This window comes from Takifugu flavidus, chromosome 9 (assembly GCF_003711565.1).
Source record: "Takifugu flavidus isolate HTHZ2018 chromosome 9, ASM371156v2, whole genome shotgun sequence".
NCBI lineage: Eukaryota > Metazoa > Chordata > Actinopteri > Tetraodontiformes > Tetraodontidae > Takifugu > Takifugu flavidus.
Window position 1 is genome coordinate 10,355,042 of NC_079528.1, and position 19,407 is coordinate 10,374,448.

General features: G+C 39.3%; 1 protein-coding gene across 3 annotated transcripts in view; it reads right to left on the minus strand.

Moving 5' to 3' along the window:
• The window catches only part of LOC130530979 (protein diaphanous homolog 1-like), a 66,063-nt gene that overhangs the window by 44,037 nt on the left and 2,619 nt on the right, over positions 1-19,407 (minus strand). For 2 of the 3 annotated variants that reach the window (XM_057042605.1, XM_057042607.1), the window contains exons 3-17: positions 13,100-13,126; positions 12,408-12,566; positions 11,830-11,931; positions 11,326-11,456; positions 11,002-11,085; positions 10,858-10,927; positions 10,524-10,663; positions 10,322-10,427; positions 10,114-10,224; positions 9,887-10,005; positions 9,328-9,444; positions 7,831-7,946; positions 4,674-4,738; positions 3,282-3,461; positions 927-1,460 (exon numbers count right to left, since the gene is read on the minus strand). In XM_057042605.1, the coding sequence (XP_056898585.1) occupies positions 927-1,460; positions 3,282-3,461; positions 4,674-4,738; positions 7,831-7,946; positions 9,328-9,444; positions 9,887-10,005; positions 10,114-10,224; positions 10,322-10,427; positions 10,524-10,663; positions 10,858-10,927; positions 11,002-11,085; positions 11,326-11,456; positions 11,830-11,931; positions 12,408-12,566; positions 13,100-13,126 (2,061 nt within the window). The remainder of the gene's footprint in view (positions 1-926; positions 1,461-3,281; positions 3,462-4,673; positions 4,739-7,830; positions 7,947-9,327; positions 9,445-9,886; positions 10,006-10,113; positions 10,225-10,321; positions 10,428-10,523; positions 10,664-10,857; positions 10,928-11,001; positions 11,086-11,325; positions 11,457-11,829; positions 11,932-12,407; positions 12,567-13,099; positions 13,127-19,407) is intronic. The other variant, XM_057042606.1, reaches the window with a different exon arrangement.

Genomic DNA, 19,407 nt, shown 5'->3' on the forward strand with positions numbered 1-19,407 from the left:
AGAAAGCAGAAGTAGAAAATTTATAGATATCAGTCCTTTCATTATGGACAAAGCCCTCAGGGATGGGGATGAAGGATGGAAGAAACAGACAAGAGGGAGGGAAATGTGATAGGGGGTGCGCTTAAGGAGTAAAAAAAAGGCAAGACAGCACAGAAAAAGGATGAGACCAGTAAAGAAAAAAGTTAATTTAAATTACAAAAGAATACTGTCCTTTCTAACAGCAATTTAATTATCTTTCACTGGTGCAGTTAAAAGAAGCAGGCTTATTAAAAAGCAATTTCTGTGACATCCTTGTCAAACACTCTCACCAGCCAGAGAGAGAGAGAAAGAGAGACACAAGCTAAATGCTGATGAAGTCTGCTGAAGCCATTAAATAGTAGCTTAAGGCTAAAGAAAGACAGAGGGCCTTTTTGATGTTTTAACCATCACAGATGAGAGGGAGGAGAGGAACACGAGGCACAGTCATGAGACACGTATGCATTTAAGTCACTTCAGGTCAAAACTGTACTATTGCTGCTCAACACAGTAAATTTACTAGTAGATTAAATATTTTCAATAGCCATGTTTACATGGACACAAGTAATCAGAATAAAATAGGAATAAATGCCAATCCAATGGTAAAAGGTGGTGGTAGAAGGGGTACCAATGAACAATTGTGGTCCCTGTTATACACATAAAGGTCCTGCTGTAGTGTAAATGGTTGTGCTTGGAGCTTTATTAAAGAGAAAATCAGTGATCCCTTTAGTTGCCATCCAAACAGAAACAGGTCCACAACAAATTGATTCTCTTCTGCATCAGACCAACATCATCCTTTTGTCGTTATTGTTGCTTAATGCCAAGAACTGCTGTATTAACTGGGCACATTGGGCATGCTGTATACGCATGCTCGTGCTGAGGGTAAAGCAACACGCAGACTTCGTACTGACCTTGGACCAGTTGGCTCTCTTCAGCTGGACTTCAGGTTTATAATCCTTCTTGGGTTTAAGCCCAAAAGGCAATGCAGGTGGTGGCGGGGCAACCATTCCGAAGGGTGGGGGTGGAGGCATCCCTGGGCCTGGTGGTGGGGGGGGGATACCAGGAAACCCGGGTGGTGGTGGTGGGGGTGGAGGTCCCATCCCAGGCAAAGGTGGAGGAGGTGGTGGTCCTGACATGCCAGGTAATGGTGGAGGGGGTGGTGGTCCAGGCATGCCTGGTAGGGGTGGAGGGGGCGGAGGTCCTGGCATCCCTGGTAAAGGAGGTGGTGGAGGAATGCCTGCATGGCCTGGTAAAGGGGGAGGGGTTGGGGGAATTGGAATGGCTGCATGACCTGGTAGAGGAGGTGGAGGTGGGGTGAACCCTGCATTCTGGCCAGGAAGTGGAGGCGCAGGTGGTGGAGGGGGGATGCCAGGTGTTGGCACAGGAACAGTAATGGTAACAACTTTGTCTTTAGCCTCTTCAAGATCTTTAGACAGCTTTTCAATCTGCAGGGAGGACAGAAAAGTTACCAAATGGATTTATCTAGTAAACCTACCTATTCTACTAGCAACCATTGCCTACCCCTCTACACCATTTTGATGCATATATAAATTCTATCCAGTATATAAAATGGTTATTATAACATCAGCACATGTAGATAACAGATCATTATATATTCCTTTACTCAACATTCCCAGCCATTTTGCCATTTCAAACTAATGGCTCTGCCAAAAGGGATTAGATTTGAGACAATAGACAAAACAAAAGACGAAAAAGAGTTACACAGAGGGGGATTAAAGTTTGGGTAGAAATGAGTTTTTGTAGAGAAAGTGCCAAGAGACAAACATTGCAAGGGATTTGAGTCCATAGAGAATTTCAAAAGTAAAAGTTTTGAGAAACAGAGGCCAAACTTATTAATTAGAAATGAGGATGAGTCTTTGTTTTTGCCTATTTCAATATGAGACACAAATTCTACCCAAAGCCACAAAGTTTCTAGCTAAGTAAAATAATAACAGGAGAAAATAATGGATTTTGAATAGGAATACATGACAAGTCATTAAAAATGTAGAGTACAAGTACAGAAGCAATTTCTGGAACAATTTCTAAGGATTTACACTGTAAACAGTGTGTATTAGTGTGTAGATGTGTCTTTATGTAGCATAACAATCTCTCTGTATTGCTTCCTCCTGATTTGCCAGAGAAAAGGCAGTGAAAACATTAAGAGCCTCTGAAGCAAGCTTTCTTAGCAAGGCAGCAGATAAAGAGTTGGGCATAGCATGACACAGAGCCACACTGAGAGATCCCTACATGTGAAGAAATCTTTGATGGGCAGTGGCTCAAACAGAGAAAGTGAGCCATCTAAGTGAAAAGAGCTCGTTAGATGGCTGACTGGTGATGCTGATAATATGCTGGACAAGTGTGTGTATGTGTGTTTGGGCTTTAGTGTGGGGAGAGGATGACTCTCTTGGCATTGGCCAATTGGATCATCATTCTGAACACTGTTTAATGCTCTTACTGACACACACAAACATCATGTTGTAGCTGAGCACACATTCAGGGCACATACAGACTGTTCTAGGTCACTTGTTTGTGAGTTTGGGTGTCACCAAGGAAGAGTCCAGCTGGTGTGGCAGCAGGACATTGACAGCTGAACAATCCTAATGTTTGCCTCCCTACTGTATGGCTTAACACACACACCCTCCAAAAGTTCTTCAAAGTTGTGAGGACCAACCTTGCATTGCAATAGAAATAGAGATTTTAGTCCTCACTAAAGCATACACAAGACACACACACACGCACACACGCACACATGCACAGAGACACACACACACACACACACACAGACACACACCACACACACACACACACACACACAGACACACACTTTCTTTGTGTATGTACAGAGTGTTGGCTTATAAAACTGTTTATTCCATTTCCTTTCACTCCCTTTCATCTATGGTCTTTAATCATGTCCCAATTTCTATGTTTTCTTTGAATTTTTTTGTTTTTTTATTTTTTTTTAAAAAATCTGAAAGATTTGGCTTACTCTCACAGTTACAATAATCTTTTTTTTTTCCTTCTACTTCATACAAGTCTAGCAGTTGGCAAAATCATTCATGGACAGACTCTTGGCAGTCACATGAATGCCAACTCCATGTGACTGCAAAGATAGTTGAGAACCCTTTGGTGTGCAGAGTATGTAACTATATGAAATTATATTAAACCATTTGATGTAAGAACTCCCATTTACTGCACTGAATGTTCAACAGAAATCCAAGGCTTCTGGTTGGAATGACACAGAATACCACATTTGAAGGTGTGTGTACCTGCTGTTGTAATCTTCTTAGCTGTTGCTGCAATCCTTGGTTTTCCTTCTCTTTTTCCACCCTCAAACAGGCCAGTTGCTCCTTCTCTTGGCTCAAATCCTGCAGCTTATGCTCATAGTCTCCCTCTAGTTTCTTCAGCTCCACCTGCAGCTCGTGACGCGCTGTCAACTCTGAATCCAGCTGCCACACAAAAGTCATTTGTTAGACTCCATTATACTTTTATCAGTGTGAAAGCGATGCATTCACACTGACTTGACACAAAGAAAAGTTTCCTGACACACAAGACTGTATATCCCGATTTGTAGAATAATGGCAAAACGACAATATTACTATTGCGACTAGATGTTTAGACAAATATTCTAATGAGACCAATATTATAGGTTGACTGGTAGCCATAAACTAATGACAAATTAAATTTTATTATAGTAGCATTTGTGATTAAACAGCACTTGGCTTTGATTTGTTTCACATGGCAAATCACACAGAATATTATTGATTCACATTGAACTAATCTGCCCTTATCTTTGAAAAACAAACTAAACGATTACCTCTAAAAGTTCATATCTTTTATTGGATTCTTCTTCTACTTTGAGTATATGAAAGTATGAATCCACATAGAAACTTATAGCGTTTTTAATTTTAGAAACAGCAATTTTCTCACACCTGCTGTCAGTGACTTGACAGCACCACACAATTACCTCATCATACAAAATGAGCACATGGTGTCTGAGTGGTCAACTAAAATCAATCCCAGTAGAGGTGTATATGCTGTTGTGAGTGCTAGACTGCCATGGCCACATACATAACTGTGCTTTTCACGTGAATGAGCAGTGGCCAGTGTCAGCTCCCTCTCTGCAATTATCCTGTCACTGGGACAAAAGCATCACGGCCCTCGTACACTGCAATCAAGGTATTTACCCACTTGCGTAAATACAAGTGGTGTGTGCTTTTTGTTGCCGACAGTATTTGTATCCTGAGTGGATAGACCTGCATAGAACCACGTACAAAGTAAAGCATTTTGCTTTTACACATCTAGTCACAACTGTCAAACATGCAGTCACAACCTCACACCTTGACTGTTTTCTTTTTCAGCCTCTTTCAGCATCAGTGTCATGTAGCATCGATCTGTTTCAGCCAAGTGGTTTAACAGCAGCACAGCTAATCTTTTGAAGAGTGATTTAAATTAGACTTAAGGACTGCAAGGTGCTCATTCAATGTCACCACTATTGCATCCTTTGGTTGCCTCATTATTCAACTAAACCCATGTCACGAAGAGTCCCGCATGACTTCAATTATCATACGCTCACACTCATACAGTTTCCATTCTCTTCCAATCACAAGTGAAAATGTTGACATGGCATTGTGTGCTTTGTGAATGAGGATGTTTTTCACCTTCTTTCCCAGCTCGTTTGCTTTGGCCTCGCTAGCTTCAACCTTGGTCTGATCCACCATGTTGTCTGTGGATAAACAAAGAGGATTGTTGAGTGGTGATGAGTAAAGAATGCAACCAAAAGACCTGCTTAAATCTAGCCTACAGTGTGACTCTTCAGTCTGACACAGGGTGTATCCACGCACATATTCATAACAGTCAAGGAGTATCTCATTATCAACTGTCCTGAAAGTGAGAGGACACATGCTGAGCATCAGAGGAAGGACTCTGGGTCAAGAGATCAAGGACTGAGAAATTTAAACATGACGCTTGAAACCGAGATGGACAACGTATCTTACACCTCTTTCACACTATAAGTCGCATGTCCAACCTCCCGCTGTTTTTCCTCTCACTCTCATATGTCATCACCTTGACAATGTCAACATTAGGCGTTTAAGTGCTACAGATAGTGGAAGCTAAACAATGGACAGCAGGGAAGTCACCTGAGTCGATGGTCGGTGTTGTTGTTTCGTACTTTGCAGTTTTGGTCCTTTTGCACAGTTTAAAAGCTCAACGCTTATTGAACAATGTCCGAAAGCAAATGCAGTGCAGGAGGACGGAATTGGCTAATCTGGAATGGGGTCTTAGAAGCAACAAACAGCCCTTATTGCCTCTAGGGTGGTTTTTATGGGCAACGCTGCCCCGACTGTTTGTTGTATGTGGATACAAGATTAAGGTCACAGTTTTTGGTCAACAATTGCATTTTAAATTCCTGCTGGGATATCAGCAGTGTGTTCATTCTAACAGCTCAGACTAGAGATAAACTGGGACTTTATTGTCATTATTAGGCAACAGTGTCATTGTGTAGCATTTGTAGTCAGTGGTGTGCAGTAGGAATTTTCAGTGTATAAATTGAGCCATTGCTCATCTGGCACGGCCAGTGGGGCTTGACAACTCAGAGGAGGGTGCAGAGGGCATCAGAGGAACAGCTAGCCATAAGGTTTGCCAGTGCTAAGCGGCCATTAATTTGCAAAGTTCATAATAAGGCCACTCGGTGTATCCAAAGCCACTCCTGCTCATCCTGTCATTGATCAGAAGTTTTTTTTCAAACCCTTCAGATGTTAAGCACCTGTTTCAGCGTCTGGTCAAGAACCGTCCCCTTTCAACAGGCCATAAGTAAAAATAATATGACTATAAGTAGCTGTGTCCTGCACAATCCCGAAAACCTGCCGCAAATCTCTTCTTCTGGATCGGGGCTGAGCAGCTCATGGATCTTGTGGTCTAGCCAGTGCACTGCCATGAGCAATAAATAAAATAAAAATACATAAAAAAGCTTCCACAATGACTGCCTGTTGATGAGCTGCCCAGTGACAAAATCAGAATGAGACCTGCGGATACATCAATATCATTGGGTAATTAAGCTGAATGCCGTTTATGTTGCAGGCGAGGTGAACCAAAGACCTATGCAGGGTCATTTAACCTGGGACCAAATGCCATGACAACCGTTTTAGATTGCCAAAAAGATCTGCATCGACCCAGGATGTTCTTGCAAGGGGTTTGAGGAGAAATAGGCTTGAAACAAGTAAAGAGTAAAAAGAAAATTCAGCAAACCTTTTTGCTGCACTGAAAATATATTAGTGGGTGAATATAAAGTAGAATTCCCAAAAGCTAGATAAACTATTAAGTTGGGGGGGGACATGATGTACAAGAGAAGGTTCACATTCAAGACACTCACAAATAATAAAACAACTCAAATACAATTTAACGTGCATTTGTATTGGAAGGTGGGGTGTGTGTGTGTGTGTGTGTGGGGGGGGGTTACTCTGACACAGTGGTTAGGGTAAATGGGACAAACTTCGAATAGAGGGCACTAAGTGAGCCAGAATGTGTGTGGGGGGGAACTGTGCTGAATTTCAAGAGTTCAAAGAAAAACACTAAATAATGCATGCAGGGCAGAATTGGGCTGCTTTCCACCGATAATAAGTCTGGCAGCCTTAAAAGAGGGCAGCAGGCATGCATGTATGTGTGTGTTTGCATGTGTGTGTGTGTGGTGTGTGTGTGTGTGTGTGTGTGAGCGTGTACACATTTAGAAGCAGTGAAATTAAAGGCTCTGGCAGTGAGCAAATGAGACCATAAAGGAGTATCAAACTCTTGAGACATGGCCTGTACTCCTCTCTGCTCTGGTTTAGTTTGCCATAAGCAGACTATCATTTTAAGAATATCTGACCAATAGTGTATTATGATAAGGTAAAAAATAAAGAAATAATTGCCTTTTATGCATTGGTGTTCTCACAAAGCCCAAAAATGAAGATTTTTAAAAAAAAATATATATTATTCCATGCTGTTAAAAAAATAAAAAGTTATTTTGGCCTCAAATATATGCAGATTGTACCACACTAAAATCATACAGCTTTACCCTGATTTTAGTTTCACTTAAAGCCTATAAAAATAGCTGTATTTAATAGCAAGTAAGGACGAACTCCTAATGAAAAAAAACACTAAGATTACAATCAGAATTCATGTGACCACCAAAATATTACTTTAAATATTTGATCTAAACTTAAAATTTTCCAGTATACTTCAATTTGCAATAACTATTAAAAATGTAATATTTAATATATATTTAATATTTAAGTACCACTGAAATTTGTGATTCTAAAATCAGCAAGGGGCTTTTTATTTTCAATGTTTTGGTTATTCTGATGCATTACTATAAATCTTCTACGAATTGAATTCCTACTTTTATGGATGAATTCGTCAGGGACAGGGAAAAAAAACAACCTGTCTGACACCAAGAGGCGTTCAGATGCCAATCCTGCTTGCCTCACTGCTGGACAGGACAATAGGACGAAAAAAAAGAATTCCTACTTTTCTCTCTGGCGCCACCTAACGGTTAGTGACAGCCTCCATACAATTTTCAACCAGGTGCAGTTTAGGAACAAGGCGATGTGATCTGATTTCTTTAAATGGTAATTGTGCACATTTCCATTAACAGCATCACTTAAACATTCATTAGACAGTAAAAACAGAACTCTGATTTATAGGTTTCACTCAGAATTTTAAAACCCAAATGTCTGCGCACTGATCTCGCACTTTGTGTGCCGTTAACAACTTTGACATGATGTGGGTGAATATATCATCAAAGTGAATGTTTGTGTGATTTCTGGTCTGTCAGCTCACCGATCAAGGCTTCAATGTTGAGGCTGAGATTTCGACACTTAAAATCAGGGTCTGCTCCGTTCTTGTGAAGCACAATCTGAGCGATGCACTCATCTATCAGCTTATAGTACTGAGGCCTAAAGGAGGAGGGAGGGGCACATTTAAAAAACAAAATTAGAAAACAATGGACACCAAAGAGAAGTATGGAGAAAAAAAACATGTATATTATATTTATCTAATACTTCAGTCCTACAAATATACCTATACTGTATTCATATACATGGCAGAGAGAATGACTGGTGAGGAGTTTATTTGTTCAGTCAAATATTTGAACATGTGTACTGTGTCACTGTCTAGAACTGAGATTGGCTGTTTGTTAGAGCATGACAGGGTGAAGGTGTTGTCACAAAGATTGATTGTGTGCAACTGTGCTAGTATGAGACTCTTGATGTGTGTCCAAAGTCCCATGTCTGATCAGCTTCACACACATTCTCTATTTTGGAGGCCTGAGTCCCTGACCCCATTAGATGGTGCAAGAATCTTGGTCTCAGTATCTGTTCTGTCTATATCGCAACCCTATTCATCAGTATTAGTCACCCTGCCTTTATTCCACGCGTATTCTACTCTGTCATTATAATTCAACATTTTTCCATGAGCTCAGATTTAACCATGGAGCGAGAGAGACATCTAGTGCCACTACGGAAAAATGGATAAATGGGCCTACACAACCAAAGATGTCGCTCCAAAGTGGATGCTGCAATTTTTTTTTAAAAAAGGGGAAAAAAATATTTTCTCAAAAACAAAATGTTGACAACAACTGCTTACAGAGTTGTTTGTGAGGTGCTTTTAACATATACGAACAAGGACTGGCCAGGAAAGTAACATCCTTTAAAGATTCAGTGATTTAATAACAGACTGAGCGTGATTTGCAAAAACAGGTGGATGGGAAAAGGGATTAGGCTGGAAAACAATGGCATTCTTTGTTTATTTATAGATGCACTTTTTGGCAAAGAATAGAATGATATATATTCCTTTTTATTGAGTGTCTAGTCATTTTATTGTGTCTTGTCATTCAGTTAAACTCCTAATATATTCTAATGTCTGTCTGTCTGTTTTTGGATTGCAAGTATACATAGACTACAGGGTTTATCTAATATCATATTGGCTGGGTTTTGAAATCAGTCAAGACATGAGTGGACTTTGATGTACTCTATTTGCTTTCTGACATTATATACACCATCACATCATAACAAGTCACAACTGTTAGTCACAAGATCAACAGCCAAATAGCACAATTTGTGCGTGTGTACGTACATGCATACATAGTATATCTGCTTGAGTGTGAAAGTCCATACACGTTACCAACGTGCAAAGGCTGCTACTCACAGTACTTTTGATGTGAAAGCTATTGTTGTGCAATCACAAGTAATCAACAAAAACAGCACAATATCAAAAATACCAAATCAACTCTGAGGAGGTAGAGTGTATATCTCCACACAAGTGAGTTGATACACTTACCTGGCCAAATAATCATTTCGGATCAACAAGAGGTGCTGCATTAAGGACAGAAAATGGTTCTCAGCCTTGGAGTCCTTCACCGTATTGACTAGAATTTCAAACACTTCCCTCACATCACTGAAGCAATAATTAAGGCAAAATTAACAGAAAAATATCAAATCCTATATAAAAGAACATTTTCTATTTACAGAATTATTGTCCATTCATGGTTTGACCAAGTGTATTACATTTGGAGATCTTTGCCTTTAGCAGTCCCCATTTTACAGATACAGTCGTGCGATGGGACGTTTAGACCAATTTGTGGTCTGTGGGCGCCATCTTCTGCTAGATATCAGAACTGCACTTTAACGGTTGCAATAACAGCCATAACAATTGCTAATATTCCACTCTGAGCCTTAATATAGCCTTATATCGTTTTATATGACATACCTATATGCTACTTAGTGCCAATTATATACATTCTTTCTTCAACTTTCATAAACTAATGAAGGTTGAAATTGTATTTAATCCCAAAAAAACATCAGGCAAAGTCAAAAGTAATCTCCTCAGTTAAGGATATTCCATTTCAATGCGGATGTCTTCCAGACGTGCTTTAAGGTCGTAAGAGTCATCTTCAGCTTGCTCCTCAAACACTGTGAGTTGCACCCTCAGTTCTTCATTTTCTATGCTCTTTACCTCCTACAGAGACAGCATGAGAAACGGAACGGAAACACTGATCTTGTTAAGCCAAAAGTTCGATTGCAACATTTGAAAAATCTACCAATTTAAAGAAGGTAATGTATGTACCCCCAGCAGTTTTCTGAGTCCCAATCTTTGCAGTTCAGAGCGAATATGGATTCTGAAGTCTAACTCTTCTCCCCGGCTGATCAGAGCATTGATCAGTTGCATGCAGCCACCCTGACGAAATGAATATGGCAAAAAAGTGAATTCAATTCAAACAACAGGTTCACCTGTCATATGCATTAAATAGTTTAGGATTTTTTGTTTACAACACCTTTAGAGCAATGTTATGATTGCTCATGCCCGTAATGAGAGGCTGAAACCTCTCGATGTCTTGCTTCTCTGCCTCTTCTGTTATGGCTTCCAAAACTCGTTCATGACTACAAAACAACAAAACATTAAAAATAAAAACAGTTGCACACATAACAAAAAACTCTAGCAGAAAATCCTAGTCCCTGTATTTAACTCATGCTTACAGGTTTTCAGGTTGTTCCAGAATACAGATGGCTGAGAGCAGCCGTACAGCATCCACCATCATATGAGGGACTTTTGGATTTATGGCCCTAACTAGCAAAGGGATTCCCTCAGCTGACTCCAGCATGGATTTCAGCCCATACTAACAGAGAGAAAACAAAGAAACCTCATTATACAACTGACCATTTACATAGAAGTTATTTTTAGACACATTATCGGGACAAATTATCACTTTAAAAAAGATATTGAAAATAAAATAAGTTTTAGGTATTTGTATAGCTGTTGGCATCATTGATAATTATCAGAAAACATGTTATTGTGTCTTGGTTTACTTACTTTGTTGTTCATAAAGGCTTTCAGGCAACGGATGATCTCGTGTTGGCATTTCACTCCCAACATTCTAGATCTTGTAGGAGAAACAAAGGAAGTAAGTTACAAACGCTGCTATGGATGACTTCGCATGTGAGTTAAGGTTCTTACGAGTACTCGTCTTTGTCCTCCTGTAGTCTTTTTAGCAGAGTCAGCAGCAGGGCCAGACCATCATCCCCAAAGTTCTGCACCCAGCTGAAGGGAGAAAAGCGTTATTTTAAATATCAGGACATGTGTTGTTGAAATACATACATACACACACACAGACACACACAGACACACACAGACACACACAGACAGACACACAGACAGACACACACAGACACACACACAGACACACACAGACACACACAGACAGACAGACAGACAGACAGACACACACAGACACACACACACACACACACACACACACACACACAGTTGCACGTTGGTTACCTGACAGGATTATTATTGAGTGAGACTCGGAGTGATTCCAAACAGCTCAGTAGCTGCGAGTCTCTGTAGTCTGACTTCAACTCCTGGATGTACATGACAGCTGATTTGGTGCTTTCTTTCTGATTTTGTCCCTAACAAACAACACAGACACAACACATGAACGTCCATCTACACAGTTTTTACACAACAGAAGCTGTTTTGTTTACGCAGAAGCAGGGGTCCAAGGGCAACAGTAAAGATTCTGATTAGCAGTCATGCCTACTTTTGGTACAAATTTGGCTTAATAGGTTTACTTCACAGGAAAATTCACTTTGTTGTCATACTTTATTACACATGCACTATCAAAAGTAGGTAATTACATCATTGTGGTTGTGATATTTCATTAATGAATATTTAACATGGTTCATTAGTAGTACAGCAACACAACCACATGGGTAAAGACAATAACCGAGGGTGAAGTGTCGATAAATGTGGAAAATGTGGATTTTTTATTTTTGTACTAACAGTTTTAGAAGTGTGGAGGTACTGGGAGACCATCTCTCTTTTGATCATAATGTCTTTTTCCCTCAGAGGCTGCTGCTTCTCCTCATTCAGGTTCATATCCACCTAGAGAGAGGAAAAAGACAGAAATAAGCAAAAAAAAAGTTACCGGTAGCTGGAAAGACTATCACTGTTTTGAGAGAAGACGAGTGCATGGCTGTATGATGATTCTGTATGATGCTGCTGCTGGAGGGGAACAATTGTAATCTGTGTTCCATTTATTGAGAAAAGTGAGAATCAAATCAGCCCGAATGACTCCCAAACATTACTGTTCTGGCTCATTTTGCATTCATCACTCCAATTTTCAATGTTTATCATTGTTTATGCTCTGTCAACATGTAATGTGAACAAGTTACCAAAAAACAAATCCATTTGTGTGTGCATGTGTATTACAGAATAAGAAATAATGAAGACACAAATGTCTTTTGTAAAGGTCCCGCACAGCTCAAATTATTAGTTGATGAATGATGTGTGCATCACAGGTCAGTAACACATGACTTTATTATAAAAACATGATAAATACAGAGTAAGCTTTCACTCACCAGCATCTTTTCAAAGAGTTCCAAGATGTATTCATCAGAATGATCCTGTAACATGCTACTCTGGGAATTCATCTCATAGTTGGAAGCTGACGAATGTCGCTGACTTGATAATTGACCCGTTTTTTCCTTTTTCATCCTCATGCTGGTGAAACGCTCCAACTGGGTTTGCAAACAATGACACACACGTGAGGTTCTAAAGGTAAATACCCAAAACACTGCCAAACCACACAACAGGTTAGTAATCCCTCATCAACAGACACATCAAACAAGTGCAATTTTTAAAGAAAAAGTTACTAAAATGATTTGGGGTTTGGGGCATTATTGATTTTGTATAACATATAAAGAATGTATGTTGATGTGGGATTCAACAAACAAGACATCCAAGGCTTGAAAACAAATAAACAGTTGAGATGTTGTTATAGAAGACGGGCATAGAAAATGACGTGTTTTCATTCATCATGTAATGTGCTGTAGAATGCTAGAACTTTGTGAGCCCTGAGCCAGAGAACAGAACCCCTCATTATGATGTTACGTCAATTTCCATTACACACACGCAGACGTATCGGCCAAATGTTGCGAGACCGATACGTGTGATGCACAACATGATGCTTAATGGATGACACACTGGTTAGCTCATGCTGATGGTTTGAAGGATCAAGTACAAAGGTTAGACTGGTGAGTAATAGACCTACCTCATCAGGAATCAGGCGTTTGAGTTTCTGTAAAGGATGAATGAGTGAAAGGGAGTAAGAACACCACGGAAGGAGAAAAATTCAACATAAAACAGTAAAAGGAAAAGGGGAAGCAGATGGAGAGAAAGAAGTATATAAATTAGACAGGAACACCCAAAGCCATCTACAGCATTCATGTTTGATTCACAGCAGGACAGGAGGGACACATTCTGTATGAAATAAAGAAACAAATTAATCACATATTCAAAACACCTATTTAAAGGTATAAAACACAGTTAAGAAAGTTACTGAAAGGTAGTAATTAGATGTAACTTTTAACAAAAGGAAAATAAATCAATTCATATTGTGGCCACTAGGGGTCAGGCCAGGATCATCCAAAGCAATATTAAAATTGATGTAAAAACACCCTTCACAAAGAAAGCAGCTCCAACAAGTGGAAAATATACACAACAAGAGACAGTTTGGCAGTTCAGTGACAAGTTGAAGCTTCTGCTTTTCTTCACAATGGCTGTGACACTGAGTACAAGTCTAATTAGAAGTATCTATAAAAACTGCATTTCCTTACTAATGAATATCAACATGGATGCTGAGCGAATGCTATCATGTGTTTGTTCCTCAAATTTAAATATGACAAGTATTCAAATTTTAATCCCAAATCCTCTTTATATTTATCTAGAAGAAAGGTAAATATGCTCTTCCAAACACATTTAACTAAAACATTTTGAATGTCCAAAATCCGCTGTAATGTAACAGTGCTGTTTTCTCTTTTGGGGAGACTACCGAATAGATGGGAACCCAATTTTGTTGATTCAAATGGCTTTACTCCAAAATAAAATGTGAAAAGAAGTTTTTTTATCTAAAAGCAATAATTGAAAAGCAGCAAATTTATTGTATCCTTCGAAAGCTGCTGAATTCATAATAATCAGCCAGTCAGTCTGATATGGCCTTGGCGTGCTACAGCAATTGGGTTCTACATAATTATAGAAAAAGTCTATTTTTCAAATACCAACAAAGACCTTGAACAGATATATTGAAAAATCTGAAAGTCTGCTCTTGAAGGATTACCCATAGTGATCAAGTTGAACTCCTAATGGTCATTCCACATTTGTCCAGTTGGCGGCGAGTGGAAAGGGCCCCTCTTTTATGTCAGTACTTCATTAAAGAGCCTTTGACTTCCATCACCACAACACACAACTCTGAAAATGTCACAGGCCTGAGCGAGAAAAAGTTCTAAAGCTTTTGAATTGTTGCAGATAAATGAGGTAGAAAAAAAGAGGGACTTGTGCAGCTGAGGGTGAAGAACAGTGTCCGGGGTCAAACACAAGCAATGTTGATATTAATGGTTCCAACTAGAGAGCCTTGAAGTAAATATCCAGCCAGAGTGGAGAGAGGATTACAAATATTCAATTTGTGACCTTTCATCTGTGCTTGTTTCATGAAATATGGCCCCGCTAACACTACTGTGCACAGAATGGCTGTGAAACTGGTCTAAATATAGGTCACATGACTTAGCCTTATACCACATACTGATTGATTCCTTTATAACCCTCCAAGTTTTGGAAACGCAGATTAGATTTGAAATGAAAGAGGATAAATCATGTTTCTTTTTCTTAACTTGAAAGTCTGCATCTATTTATTCTTAAATACCGTTAAGGGTTCAGTCTTGCCATTTTCGTATCACCTATGTATTTTTTTTTAATGAATAAAAATCTCTACTAAACATTCCGGGAAATCATATTTAGAATAGAGTAAAACAAATGTCTCTCCTAGGAAAAATAATAATCCTCGCACTATTTTTCATTTATTGTTGTCTACTGTTGGTAGCTTTTTGTCAAGTTTTTAAATCTGCATATACAAATAATTGACACAGTAAATAGTTTCATTATGGATCAACTGGTTGGTCCTGTTATTTACCAGTCTTTAACCTGGCATCTTTCTAACTGCTGAGTCTTCAGGAAAATATAAATGGCTGCTTCACAGCATTCACACGTACATTTTCTTAGCCGTTAAACATCACTTCTTTTTTTGTACACACGCTCAGAGATATGTCTCTCTCGTGTTTCTCTAACTTTGTATGCTATGACAGGAAGTTGTGCAAAATTGCATACAGGATGTTTCCTTATTTGAACCCACTATTACTTGCCCTTATCTCTCTTTCCCTCCTTTCCATTTATTGTGTGAGGATTATTCTAGTGCCTATGTTTCCACACAATCGCAGAGGCTGATCTCCAATCACAGGCTCCCTGCATGTCTGAACAACCTGGATATTTGGAGAGCCGCATGCACATGTTTGAACAATGACAGCAGGAGATGATCCTAAGTCATGATGCTTGTTTTGAACTTGCTATTGTATCATCACACTGAGGCAGAAGGTGATTCCCTCCACTACTAAAGGTCTGTCTGAAGATGTGCCTGAGGTCTAACCACCAACATTTACAGAAAAGTTCCTGTCACGTTTAAATTGTTTCTCTGTAAATGAAGTACAGTATTGAAATTTATGCCAAAAGAAAAACCACTTTCTCCTAATCTTGCAATCCTCAAATTAATCACGCTACAAAGAGCACCAACATGGTTAATTGGTGCTAATGTATGCAATTTTAAATTAGGTACTCAATCCACATCTTTAAAAAATGCCTGGCTTATGCAATATTTAACATTAATACAAAGCATTCAGCAAATGTACACGACTGAAGGAAAACGATTTAGTATGATTTAATTCCTGCAGCCTTCAAACCACATGTCAGCATGTTATTCCAACAAAATAAATCTAAATCAAATTTGTCATACAAACCCAGATAATGCACTTAGATTAATTACTACAGCATGACCTAAACTAGTCAAAGGGGTGTGTTCCACAAACTTAATCTCATTTTCCTGGAGATGGAAAGCTCTGATTTTACAGTACATAAGCTGATCTGAGTAAGTTCTACCATTTCTAACTTACTCTAAGTTAAGCACTTACACCACCATGATACTTCCATTCACCATGGCAACAGCATCGGTGAAAAAGGTCCACCAACTATCCCCTCTAGGGATATAACGCAAGCCTGAACAAATAACTGTAAAAATGATTTCACCACAAACGGGAAAATTTGTTGGACAACATGACGTTTATTATTAACTCACCTTGGTGAACTAGCGCTGACCCTAAAATTCTTCTCATTCCTTTTCCATTAGGTGCAATTCAAGAGATGGAAATCATTTTAAGATCAAATAAAACCAACATTTTGTTTTGTCTTTCGCTTATCTAATGATCATTGACTTTGACCCCCCCCCCCCTTTTTTTTAAGGACATTTCTAACCCGAGTCCATTTTAGCATAAGGATGAATTAAGAAACAAAGCAGAATTAGACTCCATGTGTAAATATGGAGCTATAGTGCTGTAATCTAGGGCCTACGGCCTGAATATGAGGGGTTTCATGTCTCTTCACTACTCTGCTAATATACGAGTGATGTAAACTGGATAAATGAGGAAATGAAACAGCATTTCAGATGATCACACAAATGAAAACAACACCGATGCACCAGTGAAGAAGGGAAATAGTGAAATAGCTGTGGATTGTCACAATTTAGTTTATTGATTACTTGGCAAATGGTGCTGTGGAAACGTATCGTGATCAGCAACAGAATTGTGAGGCACTCTTGAATGTCCCCTCATGCTTACTAATCAGAAAAAGTCCAATTCATGTCTACTTGATGTCTCTAACAACACCCAGTCCCACTCGTGTGTGTAATACTCGATAAAATGGTTGCATGGTGCTCTCAATCATAGTTGACCTCATCTCATATTTCAGTTACAGTTTTTACTTCTCCATTTTAATTTGACTCATCCACTCACCAAGTTCTTTTTCTCGGTGTAACATATTCTCTCTCTCAGATTAGATAAACTCTTTCACTCTGTACCCCTGCTGCCATCAGCCTACCAATAACTGTGTGTCAGGGATGAATAGAAAACACACAAACAAATGAACAGGACTACTAGATCCTCTGTAAATGATGACCTTCGGTGAATGTGTACACATGAGTCTCTATGCCCACCACATTTCTGGAAATAATTCATTGAACCAATTTTAAATCAAGCCTTTGCCGAGGTGGTTTCCTCAGGAAGTAGACATGGTGCTGCATAAACTCACAAGCAGGCACATGGTCTATGCTTTGAGAGAAGTGTTTGTCTTTGCAATTAATTACCCTATGAATGATAAACATGGCCATAAATTGTTATCCTATAACGTGTGCAAACGTAATGGTTAAGCCTGTGTTTAAAGATGTCACACACACATTGAGAAGAACAAACTTCTGTCTTTAAATCAAGCGGCTGACTCAAGATCCAGCACTGACGCAAGAACAACCTCAAATTTGGATCTAAATAGATTTAAATACAGCAACAAACAATGCACGCCACAAATGCCAGTTGCTATTTGCCTGCATGCAAGATGCACCCACTTCCTATTGAGAGTATGGTTTGTTTTAAGAGCTGTTTAGTACCAACTATCATTGCCATTCTGAGCAAGGACCCTTTCTCTTAGGTGTCTTGCAGACGTAGCTCCATGCTCCACTCCATGGACAACAAGCGTAGAACCTATTTTCAACAGAAGCCACCTGAGGCTGAACTGAGAAGCTGGAACCTGACAAAAAGTCCCTGCACTCATTCTATGATGAATGCAGTCAACTGTTACAGTGACTGCTACAACGAAATGTTAGCATTTGTCTAGCGTACGTACGCTGGTGAAAACGGGTACAAAAGAAGAAATGAATGAAAGTAAATCGCCAAACTAACAACTCCACAAGTTTAACACTACCAGTGCATTGTATAAAGATACTTGCACGGTGGGAGAAAACTGTAGTGCTCAGGATTATCTTGCTATATTGCCTCCAACATGGCAGCTGCACCTAGATTCTCTATTTGAGTCATCTGGGTGTATGTTGGTTGGTATACTTTAAGGCAAATTACATGATGATCAAGGAAAATCATAATTTGACACAAAAAACCATTATAGTCATTTTTGGCTCTAGTCATGAACTGTATAGACTTATTAATTAATCATAATTAAGAGAGCTGTTATCCATCGACTATAAAACAGACTTATTTAAAAAGCAGGTCTCATCGCTACGGTCTGATAAATATAATACTCGTTGTCTCCCAGACAACTGTCTAAGGCAGTGATCCCTGGTTAATCCACGTTTTGCCTGAGTGCTTGATCGAGTCAGCCCGTTTATGTGTCAACAACATTCAGGGATGCTGATCCTTTCCATCTGCAGTCTGAAAACCTCAGCACAGCATATCTAGATGCACAGTATGTCCTCTAAACATGTCGAATGTTACCATGTCATTGTAGATTACATAACCCTAAGCCGGTCGACAGCAAAGGACTCCTGTTCTACGCAGACAGAATCAGGAAGGTCAGCTGAAGATGGTCCGACACCAATTAGCTGGAAGGATTTCACCACATATAAATCAATTTCCTTTTTAAATGTGTTTATGTGGACCAAGGGCAGCTGCCAGTGGAATGGTCTGATCAAGAACCTTTTCTGTATGGCCGCATCTCAAACCCTAAGATTTAAGATTAGTGTACATCAGCCAAATATCATTATATCGATCAGGTGTTGAATGACAGCTGTCGTCTATTGATAAATGATGTAGAACGTCAGTAAACGATGTCCTGTTTATTTGCAGGCACTCTTTGCTCATGGATCGCATCATCTGCAGGCAAAGTGTTGTTGGGCGTGCTGTTAACCAAACACTTTCTAATTAAATCGAAAGGGACTGGCTGTAAATATGAGTAATGAATGCTGCTCCTCTTTGTGCGTTTGGTTCTACACTCAGGAAGTTGCAGAGGGAACCAGATGACTGTCCGCCGAAGCCTACAGTAAATGAAGAAACTCATCTGTGTAGGAAAGGCCTCCGTGTGCTGCGTCTTCAGACAGAAGCAGCAACACACAGAACTACTGCACGCGGCTCCATTGTGAGAGACAGAGACAACTAAAGAGTCTTAAATCACAGGTGATTTATTCCTTAGTGTAGAAGTTGGGTTTTGGGGAGGCAGGTGTTCCAGACTATTCTAAGTTTGTGCTCAGTGGAAACATAAGAACATTGGAATTGGATGAAAAATACAAGATGTAAAACAGCCCTATTCCTTTTACTAGTTTTTAATTATATTTTATTTTTCCCTTCTAATCAATTTACCGGTACTATGTATAATTTATGTTCTACTAACAGGATAGTTTTGTTGGACAATGGAAGTACTTTAGGGATTTTGAAGCAGTTTTTCAAAAAGAAGGATATTTTTAGTAGAAAAGTTATTAAAAGT